The sequence below is a fragment of the Pseudopipra pipra genome, chromosome 2 (assembly GCF_036250125.1).
Source record: "Pseudopipra pipra isolate bDixPip1 chromosome 2, bDixPip1.hap1, whole genome shotgun sequence".
In the NCBI taxonomy this organism is placed as follows: Eukaryota; Metazoa; Chordata; class Aves; order Passeriformes; family Pipridae; genus Pseudopipra; species Pseudopipra pipra.
The window spans coordinates 21,748,111-21,768,638 of record NC_087550.1 but is presented as its reverse complement, the minus strand read 5'-3'; the positions used below and the strand labels follow the sequence as shown (position 1 = coordinate 21,768,638).

The window sequence follows — 20,528 nt, the reverse complement described above, 5'->3', positions numbered from 1 at the left end:
GGTGGGCGGGGCACAGGGAATACAGCGCAGCGGCGATTGGCTGCGCATAACCCCCTCCCCCTTGCCCCGCGCTGATTGGTCGGTGTGCAGGCGCAGGGCGGGATTGGTTGTTTCGAAGCGTGGAGGAGGCGGTGCCGCGCGACCATGGAGGCCGTGCCGTGCGCGGAGCATGGTGAGGGCCGGGCTGGGCCGGGCGGGTGTGCGGGGGGTGCTGTGTGTGAGGGGGGTCCCGGTCCCGGTCCCGGTCTCGGTCTCGGTCTCGGTCTGACCAGTTCCGTGCTTTCCCCCCCGCAGGGTCCCTCTGCTACCTGAAGACGGGCGTCCGCGATGGCCCCAACAAGGGGAAGAGCTTCTACGTGTGCGGGACGCGGAGCCCCGCGGAATGCGGCTACGTCCTGCCGGCGCCGTAAGTGGATGGGGCGGTGGGACAAGGGGCACGGGACACAGGCGGCTGCCCTCGGAGAAGCTCAGTGCTGTGTCAGTGCCGTCTGACTCACGTAGTCTTTGTTTTGTCCCACGTGACAGTTTTTGTTTTGCCGTGGCTGTTCCCCTCTTGTCTGTATTCTTCCACTTGTCCTTTCCTCCTTTCAGTGTCCCTGCTTCTCACTGCTTGATCCATGAGGGATACATGGTGGAGCTGCAGGTCCTGGTCCAGCAGCAGGGCAGAGATGAATACGAGTAAGTTCCTCAAATTTTTTAAAAGCTGGATGTCTGCCTTAAAACAGGTAAAACCTACGTTCCTTTTTCTATCTTTATCTTATGTTCAGTGCCTAAAATAATTTTCTTAAACTGCTTCTGACTAATAGTCCTTTAGTTTATTAGTTACAGGTAAAAAAACTTGAATCCTGTGATTTAGTAGTTTTTCTGTAATGAGGCTTCAACATCCACATAAGCTGTGTCCTGTGGTGAAAGGAGGGCTGTTCTTAGAGCATCTCGTTTTTATGCCATATTTGAAGACTTAGGATACTACCTTTTAAAAATAGAGATCTTTTTTGTGTAGATCAGGAGGCTGTTCACTTTCTTCATTATTTGTGAACAAGTGAAAGACGAACTGACAGTCTTTCAAAGTGGAAAGGAGGGTTTGTTGTACAGGTTGGAACATTTGGAATTGTTTGATGGCAGCTGACTTGTACTTTCCTTCTAGAATTGAAAAGATTCATCCAGCTTTGAGGCCTTCACTTATCGTGTTTGCTACTGTTATTAGCAGTTATATCCCATGATATAAACCTGAGTAATCAGATAATGTTTGTTTTTAACAGAGTTGAATGTGGCCCTGTGGTTGGGTTCATCCAGAACTCGTGATGGTTGCACCAAATTCACCAATTTTAATTCTGATAAAGTTCTTGCAGCGCTCCTGGTTGGCTGCCGGTTAAAAAAAGAAATCACATCCAAAGTTTTTCTTTTCCATGGTTGCTTTAAGATGAAGTGGCCTGTGCAGTGTAACTAAAAGAAGAGGTGTTTCCTTACACCTTGAAATCATAGGATTCTTCTGATGCTCTGAACGTAGATAACACTATTGCCTGAGCAGTTACATTTTTATTACTAAAATAAAAAACCCGCAACAAAATAAGCCCAAACCCCAAGGAATCATTATCCGGAGAACACTGTTTTTTATAAAAAGCTTTGCTGCCGATGTTCCTGGTCTTTTGTTAGGCAAAAGTCTGAAGGTAAAGTACAGATTAAGAGAACTTGTCTGTGATGTTTTTTGTGTGAAGTACTTTTTAAAGAATAGTTAGAGCTTCTTTACTGGTTCCTGTGGTTCAAATCTTGTTTTAATCTTTGGTAGGTTGTTTTACCGATGCCTTAAGAGTAAACTGAATGGGAAGAAATGGTGTGGAAGCGTCCCATGGCAGGTATGAGTGTTTTGTTTGTATTATAGCATCACCTTATTTCAACATGACTTTTCATTCCTTATCTAGTCATCGCCTCTGAGACTATTTAGTGGGAGATTTAATATTTTCTAGCTGATAAGTTTATCAGCCTTCTGTCCTCTAGATGAGACTTCTCTTTCTCCTAAATTGTGTGAAGTCCTGATTCTATTAATAGGATAGGCAAGATGATCTTTGTAGAGGATGAAGGCTTGCTTGAGATGGTCAGGTTCTGTGTATAGTTAACAGGCTTTAATAAGTTGTATGTCAGCATTTACTCACTTGTATGTGTTGCAGGATCCAAAAGCTACCAAAGTGTCAAAAGCCTTAGAATCCCAGCCCAACACAGCAGCCCTCTCCAATCCCACCAGCCACAGAAATCCATTCAAAGTGCTGGACAAGAATTGTGCACCATCAGTCTGGAAACAAATGAACCAAGGAAACAGGGAGGAAAGTAAAGCAAAAGGAGTAAAAGCAGAGAAGGATAGTGTGCTGGTGTCACATAAAGAAAAGAAATCAACCTCTGATTCCTCCAAAGAGATACAACCTCTAGAAGAGCTGAAAACTAAAATGAAACCGTCCACAGGAAGTACAAGTGATCCTGAACTTCAGGAAACTACAGTGTCTGAATCTAAACTTGGCCTTTCTGAGACCAGGAAAGGGAAAAATAGTCTTTGGGAGGAAGAGAAATATGGTGGCAGTGGCAGGGAATCCACGAAGTCTTCTGAATGTGCGGACAAAGAGCCAGGTGCAAGACCAAAACTCTTTCCACTAAGTCTTGAAAAGCAAAATACAAGTACCAAGACACCAGAGGAGGAGCAACTTGAAGAAAAAAACTTAAAAATCTATAGGGATAAAGAAATGAGAGAGAAAGGTTGCACTGGTCAGAAAAATGGAGAAATTAAACCAATGGCTAAAGAAGATGCTATTTCTCCAGCAGTACCACCAGCCCAGTGTGCTGCCCTGGCAGGAGGAGCAGAAGCAGCGCCGCCCAAGGCACAAATCAGGCCAGGGCTGCCACAGCCTGCTGGTGAAACCTCTGGCAGTGACAGTGATGAAGTACCATTTGTTCACTCCTCATCAGGTAAAAGTAAACCTGAGAAAACAGTGGAGATTCCTTCAGGAAAGAGTGTGCTGGGGACATCTTTGCCAGGAGCAGCAGCATCACATCACATGGAAAGACCCCAAGACCGTAAAGAGCTTCATAACCATCTTGTAGTCCAGCTGAAGCAGAAAAAGGTCATTTTTTGTACCTATTTATTTGAGGGTTTTATTATTCTGGGTTCGGGGTGACTTCCCTTACTCATGAGAGGCATCAGAATACGGTATCACCTCACAGCAGAAACTCAAAATATGATTTAGGAAGATGGGGCAAGGGAGGGAATTCAGCCTATGCACAGAATAGTTGTATTAAGCAGATAGAAGACAATTACCCCTAAGGTAATACAACTTTCTGTATTTGGGAATGCTCAGTTTTGACCTGCCTGAGGTTGTGCCTGTCGTTTACCCGAAAGTAATTTGCATAAGATAGATTAGTGCACAGCCAGATTAACCTTTTTAAATAACCTGGCTGTTTCTGGTGGTCTCTCTTGGCCTTGTGCAGTAAGAGTGATCTAGCTACAAAAGTTCACATTAAGATGAAATAAACTGTCTGTTTGGGTTTTTTTAATAGTTGCCAATAACTATGTTCTATAGTTTTTATTATCCCCCTGCTTGCCCAGACTTCAGAACAGAGCCTCAAAATAAAGTCAGAACAGTTGTTTGTGCTAGTGTAGAAAGAAACATGCAAGTAGGTTAAACGTTGGGTGCTTTGAGAGATGTTAAGATTGTCCAAGTTTCTCGAATACCTGTTTCATAAAAATGGGGATTCTGTGTCCTTCCATCTTTTCTAAACAACATTAAGAGTTAGTTTATTTTCTGCTAAAAGACTACTTAATTGCATTGAATGGCACTTGAAAGCTTTTGGAGATTGCAGAACAGTATCAAAATACAAGTTAATATGGCATAAGATTAGTGTTTTTAAACTTCTGACATGGTTGTTCTGTGTTGGCAGAGAGCTTGTTAACCATATTCAGGTTTTGGTTTCTTTCTTGTTTTGCAGAGTACATTGGCTAGAGTGAACATTCAGTTGCTGCCTGATAAAGGAGAAAGGTTATTAAAGCAAGTGCAGGATTTGGAAGCTGCACTCAGTGCTCTTAACATTTCAACAGCAGATACTAATGAGAAAGGTAGGGCTAAATTTTTTTTGCTCCGGAAACAGCTTGTTTCAAAACAGGTTGTACAAAACAGTTTGTCTTATAATGGTTGTTAATACTGAGGAAATATAGCATAAACTTATATATGGCATGTGGTCTGTATAAAGTTTGTCTGTTGAGATTCACTGAAGATGAAAAGTGTTAATTGTAAGGTATGAGTTTGGGAGCAGATGAATGGAACAACTGTAATGTTTTCTCTGAAGTGTGGTGGCTTCCCAAGGGAGTTTCCGCCCAGAATTAGATTCCAGGGCTAGTTTTCCTTCCAGCTTTGGCTACGTGATTGAGACAGGTGTTTCTATGAGACTGTGTCAGTGAAGTGTTAACTTCCTCTGTTGCAGTATGGAACCATGCTGTTTATGCATGTCGTTGTGTCTGGACTTTTCAGTCACCAGATACAAAATAAGCAGCTTCCAGTTTGCCATTCCTATTAAGTGATATCCTAATTCTACTAACTGGTATTAATCGCCTGTGCAAGAGAGAAGCATTTTGCTGAGTTACCTCTACAATCCCCTCAACAGAAGAGTTCCTTTGTGATCATAGTATCAATTGTGTTGATGAAAAGATCCAGTTTGACAGCTCTGGAAACTGAAGATCTCTAGCAAGGAAGCAGGAGCTCACAAGCTACAACACAACAAAGCAGCCACAGTGCCTTATACCATATCTGGTTTTAAGCAAGACAGACCTTTCTGTGAAGGAGAGGGAAGCTCATGAGTTCTTGCCCATTTGTTCTTGGATGTTTTGGTAGTTTTTGTGTCCAAAATATTGACAAGAAAGATGTCTTCAAAATTAATGAATCTTCTGGGAACAGTGTGCAAAACTGACGTTGTGTTTGCACTAATCTGATCACAGTTACAGAATTCACTGTGTGGCTGGAGCTGAGCTCATTGCCTGTCATGTAGGAGCCAGCTAAGAGGACACACGTTAGTATTTGTAGTGGCTCAGGTGATGTGGTGACCTGCTGTGACCACTTAATATTTTGCAAGCAGACTATTGAGCAAAATGAAGGCTCTTCTCTGGGCTCTAGTACGAGGCTCTGAGCTTCACTGTGAAACCTTTATAGACTGCAATTCCTTTCTCCTTAAGGGCAGGATAGCACAAGCGACAGCTGCCATGAAGAATCTTTGCCTAACCCGTGTGACAGGCCAGGTGGTACAAAGTTGATAACACCACTCCCGCTCCAGGATCCTACAGCAAAGGCCTCTGCAGGCTCAGAGTGTCACCCCTCTGCTGCTGTTACTTTGGGTTCCAGTGAATATTGTGGCCAAAGTTTTGGAAGTAAGTATAGAAACATTTTTTCATTAAAGAGAACACTGTTAAGTACTACTTATGAAATAATTCTGCAATCTGTGGATATATGTGGGAGTACTAAACCTTTTTTGTTACTGTGAGCTGAATATTACCCCCCAGGCATCTGTAGCTGCTGAGGTCAGTCTCTGAGGTGAAAGATCCGCTTTGGAAAGTTATCTTTGTAAACACATCTTATGCCTAATCCTGTATCTTTGCAGTGAGCTTTGGTATGCAGAACCTATATGGGGGAAGAATGACAGAAGACCGAATCAGGGCTGTACGCGATGCCACATGTGAGGCTATTAATCAGCTTCACAAATCTCTAGAATCCTGTCCGACAGAGCAGACAGTAGCTGAAGATCCCTCTGGATTGAAGGTGGGTTGGCAAGGATGGAGGCTGTCATGCTGATGAATGAAGCACAACCTCTGATACCCTAGAACATCCCTTCCTTTCCACTTTGACATACTTTGCAGTCTTCATCATGCTGGAGGGAGATGTTCTAATTACATTCCATCCATGGGTGTTGCTTTGTGTTGCCAGTACTGGTGTTCTGCCCTCTTGCTGTGGTGCCTTCAGAACACTTAGTGCTTGAATGAAGTAGCAGGGCCTCAGACAAAGCAACCAACCCACAACCTTCTGTTTGTACGTGACTGGCAGAACAGAGGTGTGAGGAACAGGCTGAGAACCTTATTGTTCTTTTTTCCTGATGAGTTATAAGAAATAGTCTTTCAAAAAAGTGTTGCAGGTGATTGACTTTGTTCAATGCCACAGATGTTCTGATCTGCCAAAGAGAAACTCCTTGTCTGTCAGGTGATGCAGAACCTGTATTTGAGGTTATATGCAAGGTATTGGAAGGCACATGCCTCTACAAGATGATGTGTTGATGCATATATGTTGTGTCACTTGTCACATCATCTTGGGACCTCTCAAGTGGTGGGGAAGGCCATTTAATTTTTTGTGATGGTAGTATGTAATCCCTCTTCCTGTTTTAAGAGTCTATAGGGGTCTTAGACTTGGTGGGAAAAGGGGAAGTGTTCTCAATGCCTTTTCTTGACAGTGATACCTGTTGTGAGCAAGGCAGTCCTGGGTGGATTTTCCACCTGCTCTCTCAGAGCATCATGAGGCACTGGGTTGGTTTGTCCATGAAGCATTAGGAAGACTCATCAATGGTACTGCTGACCTCCTGTCTGCAGGAGTTGCTTACCTTGGGTATCCCAGTCCACGTGGAAAAAGAACAAGTATGTAAACTCCTTTTAGTAAGATGGTAGTAGAACAGTTCAACAGGATGATTGGTACAGGAAGCAGAAGTGTCTGAATTTTGCAAGGTGTTTGCTTCAAATCCTCTGTCTTGCCCTCTCAGATTCCACTGCTGCTGCACCAAAAACAGGCACTTGCCTGGCTGCTCTGGAGAGAGAGTCAGAGGCCGTGTGGAGGAATTCTGGGTAAGCAACGGAACAGGAAAGTGGATTTCGGGGGGCAGATTTATGGCAGCAGCAGTTTGGCATGTGACTTCCTTGGAGGCCAATAACTAGTTATTTTGTAGGAATGTTGAAAGGGCTATTTGGTATAGGCTACCCTATTACCAGTTACAGCTGTTAACAATTACAAAATCATACCCTGATATTTTCATACGTGTGTTTTTTATTTTCTGGGTTCCCCAGGGCAATTTCTGTTGTAGTATTTACCTCAGTGTAGATCTGAGCTAAGGGGGCTCATTTCTGCAGCCCATCACAACTTCTGTGTGTCTCTTTCCAGCGGATGACATGGGCTTGGGGAAGACTCTAACGATGATTGCTCTCATTCTGGCCCAGAAACAGCTGAAGACAGAGAAAAGAAAGGAGACCTTAGACATATGGCTATCAAAAAATGGTACAGATTTTATATTGAATAATATAAATAATATAAATGATTTTATAATATTATAATTTATAATGAATATTTTATATTCATTAGTTTATATTGTTTGGGTATTAATTTTTTATTGACTATTTTCCTGAAACAATTAAAGCCAGCATATGCTGTTTTGAAAAAAGTTTCATGGTTTTTTAAGCATAAGCAAACATATGCATAGTTTTCATAAGGACTTAAAATAGTCACTACTCACTTCCCTGTGACTGATCTCTTTCCCCCCTCACCCCCAAGATTACTTTTATTTTACCCATAGACATTAGGGATGTTAGAGTTTTAAAAGACTATTTTTTCTGTGTCCATAACCTGTTACTGTCTGCATCCTCATGAGACTGGCTGGACTACTTTTTCCTGTATTGCCAAGTTTACTGACTGTGTGGATGTGTTCTTCCCATGTGGTTCAAAATGGTAACATTTCAGTCTTCTAGAATAGGAAAGAAGAATTTACTTGATACTGTGTTCTCAGTAGGTATTAGAGTTAGTTCCTGTGTTCTAACCTTTCAGGCTTATCCAGAGGAAATGTGCAGGTATACAGCATAACTGAGCAGACAGAAAGTGATACATTAGTGTTTAAGTAGATTTCTTCCCCACCCAGAACTAACAGTCCTCAAGAGTGTAATGTAGAGATGTCCACAAACTGTGCTCACAGGAAAAGTGGACCAGTCTTCTTAATTGTTATGAATTTCCAAAACTTCTGTCTTTGTTCTAGTCTAATGTGAAGACATTGAAACCTGTCTGCAATATTTCCTTTCAGATTCCACTGTTATCCCTTCCCATGGCACTTTAATCATATGTCCTGCATCCTTGATCCATCACTGGAAGAAAGAGATTGACAAACGTGTGGCCTTTGGCAAACTGAGAGTCTATTTGTACCATGGGGCAAACAGAGATAAACATGCAGAGGTGTAAGTGCTAAACCATAAATATGACCAAGAAAGGTAAAATACTATGTAGCAAGAGATTGTGTTTATCAAAGTTGAAATTCAGTGGCTGTAGAATGATGAAAGAATGTGAAGTGTGGAAATGTGGAGGATCTTCAAGGTCAGGCTGATGTCTGCTGTCAAGGTGTATATAGCAAAACATTTATGGCCTGTACCCATACTGAGTGGTTCTAGTGGAGGCTGTTGTTGCTTCTGATAGGAAAAAAGGGTGTATATTCTCTAAAACATCTCTTGCTTGCAGAGATCATCAGTGGCAGTTTCTCCTATGCTTGCGTTTTGTGGTTGTTGTGGTTTTTTTAATCAGCTCTATGTATAGATCAGAAAATTTTCTACACTCTTCATGCTGAGCAATATTTCTAGGTGCAGTATTTCTAAGCAGGATTTGTCCCATGTGGTGTGCATTCTGTACCACCGGTTTTTACTTTCATCTTGAGCTTGCTGTGTCTACTTTCAGTAACTATAAAATGGGGACAGTGCATCCTTCCTGTTTGACTGCTAGGAAGCTCAGTTTTTTGTAGAACTCAGCATTTCAGCTCCTGTAGAACTGTGTTGTTCTTAAACATATCCTTCAGCATGCATTTTGTCTGTCTTGCAAAAGGAGTTCCTCATTTGTTCTTGCTCCTGATTACTACTTTCCCTTTGTCAAGGCTTTCTGGATACGATGTTGTTGTCACAACCTACGGCCTTCTCTCCAAGGAGGTCCCCACAAGCAAGGAGGAGGGGGAAGTCCCTGCTGAGGACCATGATGTGGAGGTGAGAAGCCAAACTGTTGATAGGGAGATGCCTTAAGGTTTTGTTCTGAGGTGTTGCAAAGCCATTATTGCTTTAAGTGGCACCTATTATGTGCTACAGTGAGCAGCAGCTTGAATTTTTCTTTTCCATAAGCCCCTGTTGAGTTTGCACAATAAAAATAAAGTGATGAAAGTGCTATGAAGTGCAGAAAGACAATATTGACCAATACTCACAATTAATCTGTTCTGTAGAATTATAGAATATGCTACATTGAATACAGTGGAAATGTTTTAAAAAGTGATTTTAAGAATGTAGTGATGAACCTTGTACTCTTTCTTTTGAGGTGAAGGAGCACGAGAAACTCCCATGTGATGCTCTTTGTTGCTTGATGTCACTTTAATCTACCAGAAATCTATTGTGCTCAGGCTCTGGGTCAGTCTGAACTGAGTCTGAGGCAGCTGATGTGCTGCCTTAAAGAAACAGCAGCGTGTTTGCTAGGCCGTGAAAATAAATAAGGGCTTTCTGAATTCTAACTGAAATGACTATACAGCATAGAGGAATCCCTTTGCTAGTGTGGATATTGCTGTCTCCTACCTCTGTGTACAGATCTCAATGTAGCTCCTCTTAAAGAAAACAGGACTTTGAATTTCCTGAAACTTCTGGGGGGCGTCTGTAAAACTGTTGAGAGATCAGAATAATTATATGTGGTCCTTGGTCTCAGCCCTGAAAAACTGATATGAAATGCCTCTTTGGAAGCAAGAAGTGATGTAAAAAGCAAGAAAAACAGCAAAATATTAGAATTTTTTATTAGAAACAGGCAAATATGTTATAGTCTTCAGCTTATAAACCATCATGGAAGCTTTAAAGAGATGATTTTTGGACACCTTTTCTTACCTGACAGAACAAAAATTGCTGCTGACTAACATCAGGAAAAGGCTTCTTGCTTGAAAAATATGTTTGCTTGTGGCTCTTTGGAGAACCTAGCAAGGTTAGTGCTCTAGGTTATAAATAGCCTGCTTTTTCTTTCAGAGTGGGTCATCTCCGTGTTCCCCCCTGCTCAGGGTAGCTTGGGCTCGACTTATACTGGATGAAGCTCACAATATTAAAAACCCAAGGACTCAAACCTCCATAGCTGTGTGCAAGCTGAGAGCCAGTGCCAGGTGGGCCGTCACTGGGACACCGATACAGAACAACTTGCTGGACATGTACTCCCTCCTGAGGTGAGCTGGCTGCACATGACCACATGGACAGGGAGCCCGTCCAAGTAATTCTTCTCTGCTGAAATGCTGAAGTTGAGATGTGTGGAGTAGTGAGACTGGTTATATTAACATTTCAGGCACGTGCAAAGCTGGTGGCTGAGGCACAAAGTTGACCATGTGTCTACTGTTGGTTTTGTGGTTTTGTGTAGCTTTTCTCCTTCCAGGAAGGACAAAGGGAAAATTACCTCAGATCTATGTCTTCACACAACTAATTGTAATGAACAGAAGTTTTGGGAGTTTCTCCTTGTTGCTACCAGAGCAGCCTGGGAGGACCTTCTTAGAGTGTTGTGCTACAAGAGCATTGAAGGAAAGGGTGAAAACTTTGGCTTCTCTGAACGAATGATAAACAGAGACTTTTCTTTGCTGAGGGGGGGAAAGATTACAAATGGTGTTGGACAAGCAGAGAGAACTTGCATTTGAATTTAATTTTGGATAATTGAAATTAATTTTCAAGTAAGAAGCCTGGTATTTTGAAATAACAAATGAATATGCTTTTTGGCAAGTGCCTCTGCACCTTGATGTCCTTCATTTGCTGGTGATGCTTGGAGACATAATGGGCTGAGAGGAAGTAATAGGTACAGCATCAGAAGGAGGTGCTTACACTGTTAGTGATGATAAGACTTTTTGGCAAGCAAGTTTTCGCCACCATTAGATACTGCTGCTTGGTAATGCAGTTACAGCATTTGGAAATGGTTTGTTTTGGATAGTAAGGAATTTGGTTCTGGTCACTCCAAAGCAACTGAAGAACTCTTCTTCCCTTAGTATGAAGTCTCCTTCCTTCCTGTCATAGGTTTCTACGTTGCTCTCCTTTTGATGAATACAAAGTGTGGAAGTACCAGGTAGACAACAACACAAAGAAGGGAGCAGAGAGGCTAAGCCTCTTAACTAGGAGCCTCTTACTGCAGAGAACTAAGAACCAGCTGGATTCAGCTGGCAAGCCCTTGGTAAGAACTTTGCCCTACACAACTATACCATCATTCCATGGTTGTCCTTGTAGCAGGCACTCATGTCTGCTTATTTACATACATAAATTTGTTAATGGATGCATTTTCCTGTCTACTGCAGTCTGCTGAGCAAGAGTAGCAAATGCCTGTGGGATGCTTTTCCAGTTGCTTATCCAGAAAGCAGAAATATACACAATAATTAAACCTTTGTTATAAATTGTACGCAGACAAGGACATGCCAAGTAATTGCAAGTAGATGGCCACTTATGTGGAAAGTTAGCCTAGGCTGCCCAGCTAACTCTCTGAGAATCAAAGCTGCTACCTGTCAAATGGACCTGGTGTGTGCTGGAGCATTGGCTTTCTGCATAACTCTTTACAAATAGTCTATTAAACTGAGGTCACTGGTCTGTCTGTAAGCCTTTTAAAGGTGTAGTTTTGGAGTACTTTCTGATTCTGAATGGGGAAATGAGAAGCTACTTTTACAATGCAAAAAATTAATCCCTCCGTGGTCATTACGGAGCAGTTCATATTGAGTAGCTCATGCCTCTTGTTCTCAGATGAGTTGGAATAGAAGTTTTTATCTTGTGTTAACCAGGCTTCTTGGAGTTCTGTGAGTATCTACATAGCTTTAAAGAATAAACAGCTATGTTCTGAGACTTAGAATCTTTGATTAGATCTTTGTTAGATCTTTGATTGCTGATATTTGTGATGCTCTATAAGTTTTTTGCCCTATATTCATCTGATCCTGTCAATTTGTACCTCAGGTATCTCTGCCCCAGCGTAGCACACGGTTGCATCAGTTAAAACTTTCAGCAGAGGAGCAGTCTGTGTACAATGTGCTCTTTGCAAGATCCAGGTATGACTGTGGGTAGAGATACTGTATTTTGTGGTTTTGTTTCTTACTGGTGTGAAAATCAAGAAAAGAAATTCATTTTAGATGAAAAGAGTTATTGGACAAACTCCTGTTAATTTTTTCCTTTTCTGACTTATCTGTTAAGTATGTTTGAAAATACAGTGCTTGTACTGGTAGTAGGCAAAACTGATTAATTTCTTTTCTCCCAGAGGTTCACGCCTTGTATGAGCTTTGTGTTCTAGACTTACACTTAATATCATTGATTTCAAGGCGCCAAAGACTTGGAATTGCAACAGTAGTTCTCAAATGATGATGTGCCAGCACCTGTAAAGGAGAGAATTGTTATCTTTGCTCTGTGATACTTGTGCAATCAGAAATTATGCTGGCCTCTCCAGATGGTTGTAATGCAAGCCAGCATCACTTGGTATTCTTCCAGGGTCTCTTTTACTGGTGTCAACGTAAATAGTTTTCATTCCTTTTAAATGTACATTTAAAGGTGTCCTTATATTCAAGGTATTCCAATAAACGGACTTGCTGCTTTTTGTGATTTCCAGAATGGATCTTGGTTTTGATCATACTCAAGTTAAACAAAACTGGTGGTTTTTTGTGACATTTTGTGATGATTAATGAAACCTTCCTTTTAAAGCATCATCAGCTTGCTTGTTAAGCTCAGAGCCTTCTTGTCTTTTTTCCTGCTGTACATTCCAGTGTCTTTGTCTTGTTTTTGCAGGTCAACACTGCAATCCTACCTAAAGAGACAAGAGCAGAAAAATGAAGACAGAGAATATGCTGGTGGTAACCCATTTGAGAAAGGTTTGAGCATACCCTCCTCTGAAAACATTTGCAAAGTGGCTCTTTAAGTGCCCAGTTAACAAGGGGGAACAGACCTGGCCACATGGGGTCAGGACTTAGAAATTCTTTAGATAATGATCCCCTGATGTTACAGAGAAGCCTACCATAGTATTCCAAAAGTATATTCTCACTGTTGTGGCTCTTGGAAAATCTCCTAACCTCTTTGGGTCTGAAATTTCTTTCTGAAGTAAAGGTCTCACTGCTCAGACAATAGATGTCAGTGTTATAAGGTATTCTGACTTGTCGTCTTCTTCCTTTTTTTTTAAGTGGGGGTTGATGGGTTCCTATGTTTAATCAGGTATTTGCTTGCCTGTTGATTCTTGTCTCTTACTGATGAATCTCTTCCTGGAGGTGGCTGGGCAGTGCTTGGAAATGACTCCAAGAGCTCTTTATGTTTTGTCTTCCCTTCCTCTGCAGTTGCACAAGAGTTTGGAGTCAGTCAAAAGGAATTTTTAGCAGGCTCACAAAGTGCCTCCCAGGTCTCAAGCGCTGTCCACGTCTTATCCATGCTCTTGAGGCTCCGTCAGTGCTGCTGCCATCTCTCCTTACTGAAAGTGGTAATTGCATTGCATTGCATTGTATTGTATTGTGAGGTTCTTTTGTGGAGATTTTTGAGTGTTTCTGTAAGTGAACAGACTGTAACACCCTTGCATCTCTTAGCATGACAGGCAGCTGTGTCTCTGGAAATACTTTATTTAGATTTTAAAAACCCAACCAAACAGAATTTTCATGTGAAAGAAGTCTTTGTCTTAACCTAGCCTTGAAAAGTGCACAAGTGTAGCCTGTTTTAAGGGCTTGTGTTTTGGAGAGCTCTGTAAATACTTTGATTGAAGTTGCCTTGCATGAAATAGATTAATCTTTCAAAAGTTCTTGGCCCTGCCATATAAAGCAGCTGTAGAATAAATTCAGCTACTAAGGGAACAGGCAGGAATTTATCTTCTAACGTCTTTCATCCTGCAGTTGTTAAATGCTATGGGAGAGGGCATCTGAGGAGACTGGACCATAGAAAATGGTGAAGCTCACATGCGTTCTTTACACTGCCCCTTCTTAGGGAAGGGCCCAAAGGGACTGTTAGTCTGACCCACTAGTGTTCCTCAATCGTTTTATCTTCATATGGCACAGCATCCTTCAAACCCACTGTATTCAGCAGACATTGTGCAGACTGTGGGTCAGTACTGAATTTGATCTCAGCTTTGACTGCGATCCCTTATTATATTGCTTTCTTTCCCACAGGCTCTGGACCAAGTTAACTTGAACAGTGAAGGTCTTTCCCTTTCCATTGAGGAACAACTTGGTGCTTTGACACTGTCTGAGCTCCAGACTCCTGATTCCCAATCAACAGTCTATCTCAATGGCACAGCTTTTAAAACAGATATCTTTGAAGTCACCAGGGAGAGCTCAAAGGTATTCTGGTTGTGACTTTCTTACCTTCCTTGAGAAGCTTGGATTTCAGCACTTTGCCTTTTAAATTATTAATGAATTGTCACACCTTGGTAATTGCAGATCAGGCTAAGTTGTCAATTTAGATGAAGTCAGATGTGTAGATTGATAGCCTGCTGAACTCCTTCTGGGAAGGCTTCAGCTTCTCAGGTGTTAAGAGGTGCTTCTAGTAAAGCTGTGAGAATCTGACTGCTGAAAAACTGTCAGTAAAAATCTTGAACACTGGCTTCACAGAAGTTCAGAAAAGCTTGCATGTGAGACCATGGTGCTTGTGAAAAGCTAGAAAAAATTGGATGGCAGCAAGAGATGGCAATAACTTGGCTTTTCACAGAAAGATTGGAATCTATAAGATATGTTTGTATGATTTGATTTCTTGACACACTTTTCTGTGGTGGTAGTGTTCTTACCAATGACTCTTAAAATCTCTTCAAAGTCTGAGCACAGGAGAAGTTCCAGTTGAAAAGCTATTTTGATCACTTTCTATTTTCATGAAGAGTAGCCAGTCATGAACTGGATTATGAGCAAGCAGACTAACCTTTTTTTTTTTTCCTGCAGATAGCTTACCTCTTGGCTGAACTGAAAACTATTCAGAGTCACTCAGAGCCTCAGAAAAGGTTAGTGAGCTTGTCCTTTTCTTTAGTCATAGTGATTTAGAGAAGCATGTTACTTGACAACAGCAGAAATAGTTTTAAATAATGGAATACAAAACTCCTGGTGTGCTGCAATAGTTGAACACAGATTTTGAGGAAAAAAAATCTAAGACAAAAGAAGGGAATTTAAGATGTAGGTCAGTGTAAACATAAGGGAATGTGTGAGAAATCTCAGGCTTTGAGGCCCAGGAGGACTCTCTTCTCCAAAAATGGAATTGGAAATAACTTGGTTGTGCTGACAAATATTTGTCCTCAGCTCTGCAACCCATGCCACAACCCCCAAAAAAGAGGAGGAATAAGGTAGAGGTTAAACCTGAACCTGTTTGAGATAAAGGAATGCATTGATCAGAGGGCCTGTACTGCAGCTGAAGTCCTGCACTCTCACTGTGCAGGTTCCCCCTGTCTTTGCTGTGCACCAGACTGCAGTGATACAGGAGTTTCTGCTTGTTTTTGTTAAGTGTAGAATGCTCTTACAGGTGTGTGGCTGTGAAGCAGTGACACCTGTGTTATGTTAGGGGTCAGTTGGAAGGGGGAATCATGTTGGGCATTTCCAGAATTGCACCATATGTAGAAAGCTTTTTTCCAGAGTCTTTTCCAAAATTAATCCCCATCATAAGAATGGGAACACCAACATTGCTTTTGTTCCCTTCCAAGAAGCTATTGAACAGATTATTGCCTCACAAACTCTTTAGTCCACAACTTGGTGAGTGAGAGGCTCCAATCAATCCAAGTTGGTGTTGCAATTGATTCTTGTGTACTGCAGAAAAAGCTCAGCATTGTGACTTGGAATTGTGATTGGTAGGTGGAAATGTAAAATCCAAAAATAGAGGTGAAAGTTGCAGCTTTAATTTACCTGAAGTTTATTGGATATTAGCCTTCCACAGCAGGTTCTACCACTACACCTAGAGGTGAATCTGTTTCTGAATTGGGGAGGGGCTTGGTTGCAGTTTGCAGCTGGGAAGAGTGACTGAATTGTTGTCTCCTCCTGGGTGAGACAGTGCAATAACCAACCTGTTACAGTACACACAGACCTTGTCATAAGCTCCCTGCTCCCTTTCCAGTGTTGTTGTCTCCCAGTGGACGAGTATGCTGAAAGTTGTGGCTGTGCACCTCCAGCGACTGGGGCTGAAGTACGCAACAGTGGACGGCTCTGTCAATCCTAAACAGAGAATGGATGTGGTAGAAGAGTTCAATTGCAATCCTAAAGGGCCTCAGGTATGCAATCAGGGCAGGGGAATAGTCCCTAGTGCTGCTATGAGCAGCTGTCATAGCTGACTTTGTGATTCCATTTGCTGGCTCTACTGTCATTTGGACCTCTACATGCCAAGATCAGCAGAGAAAGGGGTAGCTGTAAAAACAAATGTACATCTTATAATGGGAAGAAGGAGCTGGTACAAAGCTCCTTTTGATGTCCGCCTTCTGTACTAAAATCACGCAACTCCAAAGCTAGTTCAAAGATTGTCTAAATTTTCAGTGTGTTCAAATGAAGCACTTGTTTTTTTGGAAATGGGCTCCCTAACTCTCTTTTGGCCTTTGAAGGTAATGTTGGTCTCATTGCTGGCTGGAGGCGTTGGCCTGAACTTGACTGGAGGAAACCATCTCTTTCTCCTTGACATGCACTGGTAAAAAGAAACAAAAGTTACATCTCTGAGAGTATATATTGGGCATGTTGCTTTTCTTTCTCACCACATGTATTATGATGTCTGATACAACTGGGATAGGAGGGCAATGTAAGGGCTAGAGTTAGTTGTAGGAAAGTGTTTTTGCTATAGCTTTCACCCAAGACACTGATTAGTCAATCCAATGAAATACAGTTCTGTAGGGGTAAGAAAATAGAGGACTATGACAGCAATCCAAAGATGCAACTATGCAGCTCTGTATCACAAAAGGCTAGTGGGGACTTGGCAGTCCCTACCTTAATTTCCTGCAGTAGTGAAAATGGTACAGTAGTGCCTACAGGCAATTTTATCTTGAAACAAATCGATTGTGTTGAGCGTAGTCAGTGACTGGGCATAACTAAAGTACCTTTGGGTTTTACATATTTTATTATGAAAATAGCGTGTTTGAGCTCCTAATATTTGTTGTCCCTCATCAAAGTCAGAATTGCAGGTTTTTTTAAACTAAATGTTGCTTATGGGAATTTACAAAGCAAACTAACGTGCCTGATTGCAAAACCAGCTGCTGAGCAGCAGCCTTAAGGAGATGGTTCTGCAATATGGAAGTTACACGAACAAGTATTCCCTATAACTTTGTCAAATGAAACCATTTCTTATCCAAATATTCTTGAGTGATGGCCTCTTTCAATGGGTTTGCCTTTCTGCTTCACTCTCTTTCCTCACCAGCTATGGGCTTTCTCTGAGTACTAACTATTGGCCAGAAATACGGGGCTACATGGACCAGTGGTCTAAGCCATACAGCTGGCTTTGTGTGGAGCTGTAGCATTCTTCTACCCAAGGCCAAGGGAAATACTGCCAGGGTGAATACTGGCCAGCAAGCCTCTAAACCTAAGATAACCTGGGAGCAGTTTTAGCTCTACAGAGGATGAAAACAGGATGCACTGCAGGCAATAAAAAGAGGCATCTGGGTTTTTTTTAATTATTTTTTTTACCTTGCAGGAATCCTGCTCTGGAGGACCAGGCATGTGACCGCATATACCGAGTGGGGCAGCAGAAGGACGTTGTGATACACAGGTCAGGATTTTACTTAGCAGTAAATGAGGCAGCTGCTGCCCATGTGCTGTCTGGCTTTAATCAGTGAGACAAGGCCTTGGCTTCTTTACTTAGAGCTAGACACAAGGAGTGACAGTGGGATCGAGGTTTGGGCACTGAGATAGAACACATGAAAACGTTTTTATGTGGCACCTGCCTGTGTGTTGCTGTCCTGATAGCTAGCAGGGATTTCTTTTTTTTCAGCCTGTGATTTAGTGGGAATGTCCTGTTCATTCCTGAGAATAATTTAGATGCCTAATCATTTCTGTTAATTCAGTGGAGGTTTTTCACCTAAGCCTGGACCTTTCTAGTATCACTTAATAACATCATAAAGAACACTTCTATTAAGTGGCAAAGTGGATTTCTAAAAAAGCATCTATAACTAAGACCTAAAAGGCTAACTTAGTTATTTTAAATGCACAGCGCACCGGAATCCAAAGTGCTCCTTTGGGTGCAATGATTTTGGTAAATAGATGCCATCAGTTATGAAACAGTCATTTCAGGATTTTGTCACAGAATTACTGCCACTTCAGATGACCAAAGTTGAGGCCTTAAGTGCATCAGGCTTATATTTGAAAGGTTATAATATTTGGATATGAGGACAGCTGGTTTCTGTCAGAGGTATATTGCGTCAGTCACATAATAGAATAATTATTAATTTCTGAGACGAGTCTTTGGGAATTTGCTGGGAAAGACAATAAATAATGCTGACACTTGCTCCTAGCATTTGAGATGATGTGGCTTAGTTTTGTTGGGGGTTTTTTGTTGGGGTTTTTTTGGTTTTTTGGTTTTTTTTAGGTTTGTCTGTGAAGGAACAATAGAAGAAAAGATCCTGCAACTCCAGACGAGGAAGAAAGGTCTTGCCCAGCAGGTTCTGTCAGGCAAAGGAGAGGCCCTCACTAAGCTCACTCTGGCTGACCTTAAAGTTCTCTTTGGCATCTAATTATCTTTTTCAACACCCAACAGAACGTAATTTATACTTACAACTAATGGTGCAGACTTCAACAAAAGATTTCTGGTTTGAGGTGGTCATTTACTTTAAACAAATAACTACATTTTTTAACTGTTCTGGGAAGTTATCGACTTCAAGAATTTGTTTCAAAACTAAAATTAGATGGTGTATCCATCTAAGATGTTGTTTTAAAACACTTTTAAATAAATATTTGAAACAAAAATGTGCTTATTTCTTGGGGTTTTATGTGTACTTTTTAGTTAGAAAACTTTCATTTTCAGCACAGGAGATGCACAGGAGTAAGTGAAATAAGAACAAGAGAGACAAACATGAGGTAGGAGAGTTGAGGAGGTTGAGTGATGAGGTTGGGCAGGTGCGAAGGAAGCAAAAAAAAAAATTTTGAACACGATGCTGTAAGAAGGCTATACAAACTTTAGAATCCGTAACAAAATTAAGGAAGGACTTCGAGAAATATTTCACCTTCTCTTTTGTTCTTTAGGAGGTCTTCTTATATTTAATTGAAGAACCATTTTTCTATCTTGCTCCAAGTTTTTATTCAAGCTGGGAGCTAGATTTCTGTTATGTTCCTATGAAACAGAACCTGAGTTCTTGATTGTTGTGGGTTTTTTTTTCTTCTGCATATTTAATAGACTAAGGTTTCCTTGATGCAAGTCTTTTCATGTATTGACTATTCTTGCTTAGTAGATGGTCACATTTTGTTAATAGCAGATGAGTTGCAAGTCCTTGGTTAATGGTCTCTATTGTCTCTCTTATCAGAAGTGGTGTGTGCAGGTGAGTGACATTTTTAGGCAAGTAATTTTTTAATTACTATTGCATCTTCTCTGTTTCCATCTCCCTTTTCTGCATCCCTGGCCATATGCACTGCACATTCTAATTCTCTATTGATTACACTATTTCTCTGGGATTTGTCACAGTTCCCACAAGCTCCATACCAAACAAGGGCATTTGACAAGTTTAATGCGAAGTGGTAGAGCATGACAATTTAGAATGCTATTATGAAACTAGGTCTTGGTTCCTTTATGGTCATTCCCTATGGAATAAGGTAATGGCATTTGGTAAGCCTTTGAGTGAAGGACAGATCTGTTTGCAGTGTCTTGATGAAGTCTGTGTTAGTCATTTCTCTTACCTGCCTTGACATGATGTGCAAGGGAAGCTGTGGAATTATTCCAATTTATTGCACCGATACAGGCACCACGGGACACAAAAATAATAATGAGTATCTTTTTGTGTGTGTGTATGCCCATGAATTTAACCATGGTGGTAGGACCTTGAGTGGCTCTCAGAACCAAGGAAGTCTGTGCGACTTGAGCAATTTAATCATAATCTCAGTTTGGGGAACACTGGGGGAATGCTGCTTATTTGCCTCGCTGTGCTGATTTTCTGGAAAACACCAGAACATCTGTTCACCTACCGTCTGGTCTGAGCTCCTCTACCTTTCCTTGGAGCTACTGTTACCCTAGCAGGTTTCCCTGTTTAAGGGGGATTACTAAGGATAGTTTAAAACACTTTATTTTCACCTTATCCCCTCATTCAGCCTTTGGAATGTGACTACAGTCTCAATGCAGTGTACGTGCTGGGTGTACTGGATATTGCTATGGGCATTAATTACTTTTTCCTATTTCTATTAAGGTCTTCCCAGGAAAGGGTTTCAGCCTTTCCTAGGAAACCCATACACTTTATGGGATATGAGGTGACATTCATCTTAGTTCTGAGGAAATTCTTAAATTGAAGGTCTAGCACATACTTCTACCTATCATCTCCTGAAATGGCAAATTTACTGCTGCAAAGAGCAGCAGAATGTGTGGTTTTGGTATTCAAGGTCAAATTTTTAAAGGAGTTTTGTTGCAGGGGTAAGTG

The 20,528-nt window shown here is 41.4% G+C and overlaps 1 protein-coding gene across 1 annotated transcript; it reads left to right on the top strand.

Annotated features, from left to right (window-relative positions):
• The first annotated feature begins 68 nt into the window (after positions 1-68).
• Positions 69-18,873, top strand: TTF2 (transcription termination factor 2). Its single transcript, XM_064644290.1, has 23 exons — positions 69-172; positions 295-406; positions 592-678; positions 1,787-1,853; positions 2,166-3,107; positions 3,970-4,096; positions 5,207-5,398; positions 5,629-5,786; positions 6,772-6,853; positions 7,167-7,280; positions 8,074-8,224; positions 8,908-9,013; positions 10,022-10,212; positions 11,042-11,195; positions 11,960-12,051; positions 12,779-12,861; positions 13,318-13,457; positions 14,134-14,304; positions 14,896-14,954; positions 16,052-16,205; positions 16,530-16,612; positions 17,606-17,680; positions 18,497-18,873. Exons 1-23 carry the CDS (start codon positions 145-147, stop codon positions 18,639-18,641), a joined length of 3,513 nt encoding a protein of 1,170 aa, XP_064500360.1. The 5' UTR covers positions 69-144; the 3' UTR covers positions 18,642-18,873.
• The last annotated feature ends 1,655 nt before the right edge of the window (positions 18,874-20,528 follow it).